This window comes from Astyanax mexicanus, chromosome 2, assembly GCF_023375975.1.
Source record: "Astyanax mexicanus isolate ESR-SI-001 chromosome 2, AstMex3_surface, whole genome shotgun sequence".
Lineage (NCBI taxonomy): Eukaryota > Metazoa > Chordata > Actinopteri > Characiformes > Acestrorhamphidae > Astyanax > Astyanax mexicanus.
Genome location: NC_064409.1, coordinates 64,066,232 through 64,079,371, shown reverse-complemented (window position 1 = coordinate 64,079,371; position 13,140 = coordinate 64,066,232). Strand labels below are relative to the sequence as shown.

Here is a 13,140-nt window from a genome sequence, read left to right as displayed (position 1 = left end):
TACAAACCTTTAAATGCTGGCACTATGCCTAATGCTAATGTCACACCTGAAGTAGACTAGCATTGAGTAGTGCAGCAGTTGAACTGTGTTTGTGCAACAAACATTCACACAAAGCAACCCAGACTGTTCTCATACCGAGTTCCCCAATGGTGAAACAAACTACCTTCCACTACCAGATCAGGATAATCTCTCACTATCTTTAATAAACTCCTGAAGACAGAGCTCTTCAAAGAGCACTTACTCTCCTAACACCTCTAACAAACTACAGCTAAAACTGTTTCTAACCTCACTTCCTGTTTCTTCCCCTCCTTTACTCCTCTATCCCATTATTTCCCATTAGCGTCCTTTAGGCTCTGTCTTAAATGTTTTTGTCTTGAACATCTATGTATTCTATTGGTAATGTTCATTATTATTTGTAAGTCACTTTGGATAAAAGCATCCATTAAATGTAATGTTTCTGTTGGGGTGACTTCTCTGCACAGTACAGACAGTTACTCCAACAAAAGCATGTTAAGCTCTTTTTTCTTTTTCTTTTTTTTCAAACTCTTGATTTTGAGCAGGTGTCCCAATACCTTTTCTCATCTAATATACCTAATATTTTTACAGAAGAAATGAATGCTAAAATTGCTCATATTCACAAAATATCAACATCTTGTTTTATATTATTTTATTTGTTTGGCATAAAGCACAATAAAAAGGGAACTTAAATAATCTCACATTTTTAAATAGAAAATGTCCATTCCTTTCTCCAATACACTTGTTGCAATTTAGCTTATAAAAATTCAAATTTCCCACTCCATCCAGCACGGCTCCCACCACATCGACTCTCAAAATGCACAATGGACGTGTGTCCGAGCATAGAACGAACGCTGTTCTCCAGACACAATTTTAGGGCTTCTACATGTTGATAGCTTTAGCTACTAGAATGCCACTGCATTCAGTATATGTATTTTACACTCTTTGCATTGTCCATAGCTGCAAGCTCCCAAACTGAAAATCTCGAAAAAAACAATCTCTGCCCACGTTGCACAACTTTCACAGTTACTGCTACTTTCTCTCCAACTTCAATATTGTCCTCCACTCCACTTCATTTTCTCTCTTTCTGTTCATCTTCACAGGAACTCTGTCTTCTGTAACCTTTCCTCTCTCCTTCTCTCTCATCATTGTCCATCATCCTCAGTCATTGTCCTTTATTGTCCTTCTCTAGCTTTATTCCTCCATCTCCAGCTCCTCTCTGGCCTCCTCCTCTCACACACGGGAGGTGATGTGCAGTGAACGGATCCTGCAGATTAGTGTTCCTTCCAGTTCCTCCAGAAGAAGGTCTCTCCCGGGGCTGGAGCGGCTTCCAGGCCCACAGATCAGCCCCCGGAAGCTCTCCCTCTCCAGCAGAGAGCCCATGTTCTGAAGGAAGTAGCCCTCACAGTATGCACTCAGCTCTGCTGCACCATGAGCCTGAAAAATAGATACAATTTTTAATATCATTAATATTTAATGAGCATGTTAAATACATACATATAAATTAGGGGGCCACTTCAGTTTTTGAATCAGTTTCTCAGATTTTGCTATATATAGGTTTATGCTTGAGTAAAATGAACAATGTTTTTTTTTATTCTATAAACTACAGAAAACATTTCTCCCAAATTCCAAATAAAAATATTGTCATTCAGAGCATTTATTTGCAGAAAATGAGAAATGGCTGAAATAACAAAAAAGATGCAGAGCTTTCAGACCTCAAATAATGCAAATAATACAAGTTTATATTCTTAAAGTGTTAAGAGTTCAAAAATCAATATTTGGTGGAATAACCCTATTTTTTAATAACAGTTTTCATGAATCTTGGCATGTTCTCCTCCACCAGTCTTACACACTGCTTTTGAATAACCACTCCTGATTCAAAGATTCAAGCAGTTCAGCTTGGTTTGATTGTTGTCAAACCTCTTTCTTCCTCTAGATTATATCAATTTGGTAAAATCAAAGAAATTCATCATACAAAATCCCTTGAAGCGCCAGACAAAAAAATAAAAATAAATACAAACAAATTTTATAGTCACCATGCAACCACATAGTGCATGTTTCAGGCTCAATGGAAAAAAAATACATTAGCTTGATGTTTTTTTCTTATCTATTAAATTTTTTTAGTTGTTGAATTTGTTGAATTTATGAGCTGAGTTAGAGAAGAGCTGTGAACAACTCTAAATTCAGATTATTTTCTCAGACTTTTCTCAGTAACAAGCTGGAGAAAAAAAATATTGGTGAATGAGGCCCACTATTTTCTTTTTCCAATACAAAAGCAGATCATGGTTATGAAATTTTTCTTTAGTTTGGTTATGGCAGCTACATGTGAAACAAATATATGTTTTATGCAGCAGCTGAGGAAATAAAGCCTCACTGGGTCAAAGTGTAAAGTGTGTCCTGCTACATCTATAATTGTTTTGCAGTTACTGGTCTATAATAATAAAACAGCCCATCAGCACAGCGCTCATCCCTGAACCCCCTGCTGTATTCACAGAGGTGACGGTGCAGATGTGGAGTGCACTGCTTACCTTGGCTGTGTTGTACACACTGACTGCGTTGTCCAGGTTGATGTTCTGAGCACACAGCTGTTCACAGTGCCGCTGGAGTCCTGCCAACTGGAACAAACTGGCCACTGACAGCATCTAACAGAGGATCAGCTCAAATCAGTTATTCTGGCAAACACATAGTCGTTCACATCAGCACTATTTCCTCTGTTTATTAGCAGAAAAAAGACTATTATTAAAGCATATAAATAACTTCATCTTCATTCTGATGATTTTTTTTTTTTGCATTTTGCCAGGCCTCCAACCTTTTTTCTTAGATTATTTTTGAAATACAGCTCTGGAGAAAAGTAAGAGATCACTTAAAAATGATGAGTTTCTTTGATTTTACCAAATTGAAAACCTTTGCAATATAATCCAGGAAAAGGAAGCTGTATGATCACAAGCCATCAAACCAAGCAGAACTCCTTAAATTTTTGAACCAGGAGTGGCATAAAGTTATCCAAAAACAGTGTGCAAGACTGGTGGAGGAGAACATGACAAGATGTACAACCCAGGGTTATTCCTCCAAATATTGATTTCTAAACTCTTACAAACTTTATGAATATGAACTTTTAATCTTTGCATTATTTGAGGTCTGAAGCTCTGCATCTTTTTTGTTATTTTAGCCATTTCTCATTTTCTGCAAATAAATGCTCTAAATGACACTATTAGTATTTGGAATTTGGGAGAAATGTTGTCTGTAGTTTATAGAATAAAAGAACAATGTTCATTTTACTCAAATATATACCTATAAATAGCAAAATCAGAGAAACTGATTCAGAAACTGAAGTGGTCTCTTATTTTTTCCAGAGCTGTATTTGTGTTCTGAGCTGTTCTCTGGCCTAAAATCTTGAGTCTTTTACCTCCAGCAGATCTGGAACAGCCAGCTTCAGAGACTCTGATCCCCCGCAGTACAGGTATGACATCATCACCTGAGGAAAATCCATGAGAAAATGATTAAACTCATATTTAGAGCACTAGGGGGTCCTTAGTGTACAGAACTAGAGTACAAGGAAGTGATGGTGCTCTTGGTACCTGAAAAGTGTTGTACTTCACATCGCTGATCTCGATGTCATTGCAGTGCTGAGAGTTACCAGAACTGTTGGAGCCCAGAATGGACTTGAACCTGGATGGAGAAAGCACAGGGATGAGTACAGGTTCATAGATTAATCCTACATAGAGTCTACCCAATCTGTTCAATCACTTCATTCACTCATAGAATTGCATATAATGACATGGGATAACAGTATGACAGTAAACTGATTGAAAAATGAATGGTGAAGGTGTTGGCTCGCGAATGTCCACAACTATATATGTTGTGAGGTGTTATCTTGTGAGTGAGACTAAATATTGGTCAGCAGGCTCATTGGCGGGGCAACATGAGTTACTGTATTGAAGTTAAAGCGATAGAAATGAAATTCCATTTCTGAAGTGGTACCACCATTTAACATTCGCATTAGGTGATAATTATTGTGACCGTTGGTGTCTGGCTAGAACTGTCCACGTGAACCATGTGGTGATCCCATCCACATGTATCAGTGCAGTGTCTATTCATTTTTCCATGGGAAATGGCAAAAGTCATGGGACACGATAGGTCCTGTCTTACGATGCATCATGTCAGTGTACCTCACTGTCTATAAACTAACAAATAAGCTAAAAAATAGGCTATATAAAAGCCAAAGCTTTAAACTTTGGGCTGTTGATTGTATTTATAGTAAGGGGTATGTATACCTTACCTCTCAGATGCTGTCATTAGCAAAACTCTGTGAGCATAGAACGGCTTCCCCTCCACCAGAAATGTCACGTCTGACATCTCCTGGTTATTTAAAAAATGAGGATCTAAACATAAAGATAAAGAACGACTGATTAATTGATTAATTCACAGATTTAAACCCACATCATGTAGCAGCATAATACTTCCCTTGTGAAAAGGAAGTATACATAAGAGCATTAAAAGTATGTTCAAATTAGGTAAAGAATACTAAAAGAGCATTTTAAATATAATATATTTTATGAAAATACACAATAAATATACTTTCTCTGTATTTCCATGAAATGTATTTTTAGGCAATCTGCTTAAATTTATACATTGTGTTGATAGAAATTGACATAGGTAGTGGCATTAAAATACTGCTTAAAGTGCACTTTACTGTATTTTTCATTTCCAGTAGCATTAGAAAAAGTAGTACATTTACAATATACTTTAAGTTTTTTTTTTAAGAAAAAGGTATATAAAAGATATATAAAAGATATACAACCTAATGCTTTTATGTATTTAAATATAGCTTAATTACAACTGAAAAATACTTAAGTTGCTCCAAAATAGTACATTTAGTATGTGTTGAAGTACATATTTAAAAAACAAATTGTGTACTTTTCCATGTTAAGTATATATATATATTTTAAATATACTTAATACACTTTTCCTTTACAAGGGTTATTAGACATCTTTTTTGTATTATTTTTACCGAGCTGTGCTGAAAGAGTGGACTTCCTCTCTGGAACAGGAGGAATAGGAGCGGGTCCATAGCAGTGACTGAAGATGGAGCCGATCTGCTGGATGATAGCTTCATTCTGTACACAGATAAAGCTCGAGTTTAGGATCAGTCCGTTCTAAATGCAGCACTTTTGTTATCCTCTCAGTTATTAGACTGTGATACCTTGCTGCTCTTCAGGATGCTGAATATGAGGGGCAGGCCGACAGACAGCAGCTCCTCGCAGTAGTTGTCCTCCTTGATGGAGGTGAAGTCTCGGAGCAGGGACAGCGTGACGGAGGCTCTGGACTGTAGCTGTGCGCTGCGCAGAGACTCCAGCCAGACGTGCATTGTCCAGGGCACACCTGCAGGAGGCAGCAGAGAGTTACTCACCCCGTTCTCATTCCTATTCCCCCTTTCCCAGCATTCCCTTCCCTTAATACCGCATCAGAACCAGTACTGACCACATTACAGCAGTACTGGTCTGAGTATATTTACCACAGTTCCTTGCTTTGGTGAGGTTCGAACACACTGGTTAATGTGCTGAGAATGTCAGCAAATCTCTGTCCCACACAAATACAGTGTAGTATATGTGTTCTGTACACTTACAGGCTTCACTACTGGATGCAATAGGCTCCGCAAAAGCAACATCAATCACTGTATTCAATATTTAACATGAACATATGACCAATTTTAACAAATCAACTGAATTAAGCATTAATATAAGATATTAAGGACCATGTTGCCTCTATTTTTTTGCAATAGACAACCACAGCTTACTGTTAACAAACTGTGTGGCTGTTTATTCATTTTTTACTTTGTCAATATCATTATATTGTATAAGGCTATGGTCATATTATAATGCTAGAAGTGGCATCATATTAGATTTGTTTGCCCTAATAGATTTGAGTCACTTTCATATCTAGTTTTAGATTGAATATACAGCTCTGGAAAAAAAAATGAAGAGACCACTTCAGTTTCTGAATCAGTTTCTCTGATGTTGCTATTTATAGGTTTATGTTTAAGTAAAATCAACATTCTATAAACTACAGACAACATCTCCCCAATTCCAAATAAAAATATTGTCATTTAGAGCATTTATTTGCAGAAAATGAGAAATGGCTGAAATAAAAAAAGACGCAGAGCTTTCAGACCTCAAATAATGCAAAGAAAAGAAGTTCGGAAATCAATATTTGGTGGAATAATTTGGTGGTTTTTATTCACAGTTTTCAAGCATGTTGGCATGTTCTCCTCCACCAGTCTTACACACTGCTTTTCATTAACTTCATGCCACTACTGGTGCAAAAATTCAAGCAGTTCAGCTTGGTTTGATGGCTTATGATCATCCATCTTTCTCTTGATTATATTCCAGAGGTTTTCAATTAGGTAAAATCAAAGAAACTCATCATTTTTAAGTGGTCTCTTATTTAGTTTTTATTGGCTGTATATCCAATTTGTGGGTATGCAGCAGGAATGTGAACAATCAGATTTCATGCGTGTTTTTGAAATGCTGACATCATTTGCCAACGCTACTTGGTGACAGGTGAATATAGCACAAACATATCAATGTGCTCATCTGTGCCAACATAGCCTAAAAGCAATTCACCACTCATCACTTTGTGTGTTTGTGATTTTACCACAGTTTTTAGGTACTTTTTGATACTTTGCTTTACATTCTGACTGACATCCACCCTGCTGACAACACTGCTTTAAACAAAACACAGTAAAAGCACTGTAATACACGACTTCTGACGCGTGGTCGACTTACCCAGAGATCGGAGCTCCATTGTGACATCCAGGTACCCATGTTCAGCGCTGTAGAATGAGGCCTCCTGGAGGGCCTTCATGCGAGCTTTGCAGAGGCGTGGCTGTCCCCCCTCTGAGGCCAGGCTGGGGTTGGGAGAGGGTGGGATGTCTCCGTTCCTGCTGAGTGTCCCCACCTCCCCCTCAACACCCTCCGCTAAGATCTCCTCCAGAGAGAGCACATCGTCCTTCACCAGCTGTGGCTGAGAGAGGAGCTTCCTCAGTACATTCCTGAGAGAAGAAGAGGAGAAAAAGAAATGAAGGTTAGGAAGGTAACATTGGCTTTTATTAAATGTGTTCTTGGAACAGTGGAAGCTTAGCAGACACAAAAACATGTGATCAGTAATCCAGAACTCTGAAAGCTGACGGTCAGATATGCTACGGCTCCCCTGGGTAGCGAAGGTTAAGGGTCTTCTTGCCTAAGGGCCCAACAGTGTCTTTCAGAGATAATAACATCTGTTTCCTGTCTATGCTGTATTGATGTCCTTGTCTCATAAGTGATTTTCATATATAAACTTCAGAAAATGTCCTGGAGTCTGGACTTTATCCGGAGCTGCCCATTCACACATCAGTAATGTTTACGACAGGAAATCCACATGGCTCCACATGGTTTAGGCAAGGAGTTAGTGCCTGTGTTGCACATGTAGGAGGCACTGCATGACCAAATACAAGTTCTATGCAAAATTAGCTCTCAAGATAACATACCAGTCAAGTTTTGGATTTAAAAATAAGGGGGATTTTCCCCACACTGCCTGACCCTCCTCTGCGCTCCGCAAAACCAGCAACCTGATTGGCTGTTTCTTCTGAAAGGCGGGACTTTCTCCTTGAACCGGCACCACGATTGATTAAGAGACACAGAGCGGTCAGTGCCCTGTCTCCTCAATAATAAAGTTTTTTCAATTTTAATATAATACGGGAAATTTAAGGGAAAATACAAATACTGGAGGAAGGCGTAAAATACGGTAGTTTCCCGGCCAAAACGGGAGACTTGACAGGTATGAGATAAAGTACCAATAATGTCCGGTACAACTGATTTACACATGCAGCTTCTCTGCATAGTATTTGGAAAAGTTCTAGAAGAGTCTAGAGAGTCTATAGCATCATTCATACATTATACAAGTGTGCAAGTCTGCTCCTAATGGCGTACACTGACTATAAAGCGTGTGTGATAATGCTTTTTGAATATGCCAATATTAGTGTTATACAACTTAAGATTCTTAATTAATTTACAGTTTCTCCGATTTTGCTATTCATAGGTATATGTTTCAGTAAAATGAACATCATGTTTTATTCTATAAACTACGAAAAACATTTCTCTCAAATTCCACATAAACATATTGTATTTAGAGCATTTATTTGCAGAAAATTAGAAATGGCTGAAATAACAAAAAAGATGCAAAGCTTTCGAATCTCAAAAGATGCGAAGAAAACAAGTTTAGAAATCAATATTTGGTGGAATAACCCTGGTTTTTAATCATAGTTTTCATGCATCTTGGCATGTTCTCCTTCGCCAGTCTTACACACTGCTTTTGGATATCTTTTGGATAAGCCAAGCCACAAAGCCACATAAAAAAGCTTAAATTCATTAAGGGTCTTTATCATGTATAATACTAATATAGGGATATCCAAAAGCATTATCAAACACCCTTATATATATCCAGTATATGCCATTAGGAGAAGACCTCTACCTCACTCTACCTCCAGCCTTTGTGATCATGTCATGAGTTCGCTGTTATTCATTATCGCAGCTCTTTTGATGCATGTATTGTGAAAACTCGTATCACGATAACAATAAAATAAAAATTGGATTTATTGCACAGCCCTAGTGTACACTGATTATAATGACGAATGTGTATGACAAATTTAGCTGTAGGGGGTAGGTGTGTACACTGACTGGAGGTCCATGAATAAATAATCAGTGAGGGGGTCTGTGAGCACACTCTTGACTATTGCCTGTGTGTGTGTGATCAGCAGGGGGTAAAAGGGTGTACCTATGGCCATGTGCAGCAGCGTGACTGAAGCAGTTCATGTCCTCGTAAAGCGATGATGTAAGAATGTTTCCGTCATGAGCTTTCAGCAAGGGGTCGGCGCCCCGCACCAACAACAAACTCACCATCTCATAATTCCCTGCAGGACAGACAGGAAGAAAGAGAGAGAGAGAGAGAGAGAGAGAGAGAGAGAGAGAGAGGGAGAGAGGAGGAGAGGGAATGACAGGATTACATCTCTAATCACTGGTTACAGGCTGTGTGTGCTGCAGCTGTATGGGAGGAATTTGCTGCAGTGGTTCTTCCATGTGTGGCATGTGTGGCCTCTCTCCAATCCCAACCCAGAATTTCAGCCACAAGTTTAAACCAACCAGGAACCCCCACGCCCCACCCACTGAATCCACACACATACAACACACACACACACACACACAGCACAAAGCACAGCACAAACTTCCAAAACACAAAAACACACATTCCTGACCCAGTTCAGTCAGCTCCTATTGGTTAATTCACTGTACAACTTGGCTATGGGCTGTCATCAGAAGCCTATTTTAGGATTGTCAGCAGTGGATGGCAGGCTATGAGCTTTTTAGTGACGAGTGCCACTAAAAAAAGCCAGAGGGGCACAGTGAGAGAGAGAGAGAGAGAGAGAGAGAGAGAGAGAGAGAGAGTGGAGGTGTACAGGCCTCAGCACAGACACTGTATTTGTTTTCCCAATGCCTCTCCAGCTACATGACTTTACACATGACTCTTTCAGAGTCTCTGTGATTGGTTAGAGGGGATCTGAGTGCTCAGATTATTATTTTGAACCAGTGTAAAAACTATGCTATTGTATCAGCTGCTTCATTGTTAGCATAGCAATATGCACCAACACTGATATGCTGTGCTGTTTTTATGTGTGTGTCATTGCATGTTAGGGGTGTTCCATGTTGTATCGTACGCAATAATATCGCCAACATTTGTGAATATCATGATTATGATATACCCTGAAATATGGTGCCATATCACCCACCCCTAATTATTACATCAGGGTTCTACTTTTTTATGTATGTTTTATGTATCCATTATATATCTACTAGAGACAGATTATATATGTACAGTATCATTTATTTTACTTTAATCCTGGATATATGGAGATATTAGAGAGGATTATTATTAATATCATTAATAATAACATTCTGGATCATTGACTTCTGTTACAAATCTGCTAAAATTCTTGTATTTTCTTAATATCTCAGTTAGGGGTGTGCATACATCATATGCATTAATACAATTTAATAGAAAAAATAATAATTCAGTGTTTTGTCATATCGTCAAGAGCATCGTTATCGTGAAAATACCATGAAATATTGTGATATTATTTAAGGGTCATATCGCCCACCCCTATTGCACGTACTGTAAAATGTTAAATAAGACCTGTGGGCAGGCAGTGAAGTTAAAGGGGCACTAAACCCCCTACATTTTAGCTGACTCAAATTTAAAAAAGGCTAAAAAAATGTATGTTATAGTTTGGGCGGGGCACTGGGTAATGTATGGGTTTAGAGGCAGAACAGGAGGGAGAGCTGATTGGCTGAGCTGCAGCAGCAGTAGCAAAGTGCCTCTGAGAGAAGTGAGACCCAGATGATGGACGTTGGCAGGGGGGCGGTATTATTGATTAACTGATCTGCAAAAGTACACAGACACATCATCCTCGCCTATAGCACAGTTGAACCTGAGAGGGCGCTGCAGAGGCAGAAATTAACACAATAAATGTCTTTAGGTTAGGAAGTGTTTCTAAAAAAATTTAACAGGACTGACATTTTTTATTACTTCAATGAAACACATTTTAGCTATTATTGGGAAAAAAAATATGGTTTAGGGTTTAGTGGCTCTTTAATCATCAGGATTCGATTGGATGGTGAAAAAAATCTCTAATGGAGATGTACAGGGGATAAAACAGCTCTTAATGTACTTAAGGAACCAAAATAAACAGAGCAGTCTGTATGAGAATCTGTAAATCGAGGTGTTTTTCATTTAATAAGCACAAAAAAATAGTTGCATAGTATACATAATCAGCATCCCATACATTTAATGTATGTTTTCTTTGGATGATTGGAGTATTGGAGATTTGGAGTCTTTTCTCAGTCTTTTTTCAGATAACAAAAGTTTAATATGCTGCTACAATTTAAGAACATTACAGATTAAGAACATTACTGCTGTGGTTGGGTCTTTGAGTCATTTTTGTGTCACCTGCTCTCAGATGAGGAGGTAATTTAGTGATTAACATGCTGACTAACATGGTTACCATAAACAGTACAATCACAGAGAGATGATTAAACAGTGCTGAATCTCCTGACTGACTGTGCAGTTGCTTGTTTAGAAAAACATTAGCATTAGCGTTAGCATTTTCTTTGTTTTGGGTCTTTAGAGTTGTGTCACCCCCCCACTTTAGAGGTCAGTGCAGCCAAAGCAGTGGCACTATTGGCTATGGAAGTGGATTTTAGGGGCTTAGTCTTGGACTACACTGCATTTTGAATGAAGATTGCTCACTAAAGTTACTTATAAGTATGCTTTAAGTATAAAACCACTAGGCTACCAGTTTACTGAGAGCTAAAAAGTGGAATAGACATTTGTAAGTATTAAACTAACAGTGCACTTAAGAATTAGTATGAACTACAAAATTGAACAAAAGTGTACAAGCAGTAAACTTAGAGTGCATTACCAATTTACATCTAAGTTTTATTTTTGCCCATTTTAGTAGATTACTTGTGTATTCAAAGTGTTCTACTTACACATTCAAAAGCATATGTAAAAGTATACTTTTATACACTCAAGTTAGACCAATTTAGTCTCATGAAGTATTAAAATAGTATACAGTACAAGCCTGCTACTAGTACACTGACTCTAGTATACTTATTTCATAATATATATTATGGTAATATACTTCAAATTTACTTAACTTTACCTATTAAAATGAACTGTAAGTATGTATTTTTTTCCGTAAGGGCTGTCCAGGAAACTGCACCCTAAAATTCACTAAAATAAACTAAACAAAATCCACCCATGACAGACATTACTGAAGCAAACAATCCCATCATCACAAATCCTATTGACACTAATGTAAATTCTCAAATGGCTTTAGCCTCATAAACACAGAACTCTTTGAGTTAAATCCTGCCAGCTGACACTCCAGATTAACAGTCAGACTCCTTATTTGGCATGACTGTTGGCCACTGACTAATAGCAGTGCTAAAAGGGTGTGTCTGTGAATCAGCAGGTGAAGAATAAATCACCCTGCTGAGCAGGTAAAGGTGTGCCAGTGGAATGACCAGGCTCTTCTACTCACCTGCTGCAGAGGCCAGCTGAAGAGGAGTGTCTGCACAGCTCTCCTGCCCATTACGCACTGCTGCCCCCTCCACACTCGCACCAGCATCCAGGAGAAGCTAAAAAACAACAAGTTTACAGTTTAAAGTTCATCTTAAACTCATAAAAATACTCAACAAGTGATTACATAAATATACCTTTCCTAAAGAATTTAATCTCAGTAACAATATCAAACAAATATACGTCTTTTAATACCCTGGTGAAAAAAAAAAAATCTATACTTAAAGCTCCACTAGGTAGGATTGAGATTTTGTGCTCGTGGGCTCCCCCTACAGTTGTAGAGTGTAATAAATGTTTCAGGCTGATTAGTTTCTCTTTCTCGTTTTCTGACTTTCACAGACATATTCGGTCTCTTTCCAGCTTCTGCCAGAGAGTCTGTACGTTAGTTTTTAAAGAATGAACCAGTAGTCCTTGTAAAACTGTTAGAACTAAAGGTCGGAAAGCAGGTCGCAGTTCTTGAGAACGTTGGTCGAGCGTGAGTCTGGTTTGAGCTCAGAGGAGCTCCGGCACAGACATGAGAGGACCGCTATTCCTATTACACCTCAATGCAGCGAAGAAAATCATACCTAGTGCTGCTTTAATTGTATTTAAAAACTTATTTATTGAGAAAAGTCTGTAAGTATGGTGTAAATATACTAACAGCTTTACTTACTTAAAATATAATAAAAAGTACATTAATATTATGCTCTCATCAAATGTTTAAAAGTAAACTTTGATCATACTATCAAAAAAGACAATCATACTATTTTAAATACTATGAAGTACACTTTTAGTTTAATGCAATTCAATATACTTCCAAAATACTTATTTCCACATATACTTTCCACATATACTTTTGTACTCGGTGTATAATAGTGACGCAGTTGTAATACTCATTAAATGTATTATAATTTTACTGTAAACATATTTAAAATATGGGGTTATATACATGAAGTAGTGTGTTTAAATGTTACT

The 13,140-nt window shown here is 37.9% G+C and overlaps 1 protein-coding gene across 1 annotated transcript in view; it reads right to left on the bottom strand.

Annotated features, from left to right (window-relative positions):
* Positions 1 to 652: 652 nt before the first annotated feature.
* Positions 653 to 13,140, bottom strand: part of abtb2b (ankyrin repeat and BTB (POZ) domain containing 2b) — a 78,558-nt gene continuing 66,070 nt past the window's right edge. Inside the window, exons 8-17 of the mRNA XM_022672114.2 lie at positions 12,149 to 12,245; positions 8,827 to 8,962; positions 6,801 to 7,066; positions 5,219 to 5,397; positions 5,027 to 5,132; positions 4,295 to 4,397; positions 3,594 to 3,684; positions 3,422 to 3,490; positions 2,544 to 2,657; positions 653 to 1,452 (exon numbers count right to left, since the gene is read on the bottom strand). Of these exons, the coding sequence (XP_022527835.2) occupies positions 1,249 to 1,452; positions 2,544 to 2,657; positions 3,422 to 3,490; positions 3,594 to 3,684; positions 4,295 to 4,397; positions 5,027 to 5,132; positions 5,219 to 5,397; positions 6,801 to 7,066; positions 8,827 to 8,962; positions 12,149 to 12,245 (1,365 nt within the window). The 3' untranslated portion in view covers positions 653 to 1,248. The remainder of the gene's footprint in view (positions 1,453 to 2,543; positions 2,658 to 3,421; positions 3,491 to 3,593; positions 3,685 to 4,294; positions 4,398 to 5,026; positions 5,133 to 5,218; positions 5,398 to 6,800; positions 7,067 to 8,826; positions 8,963 to 12,148; positions 12,246 to 13,140) is intronic.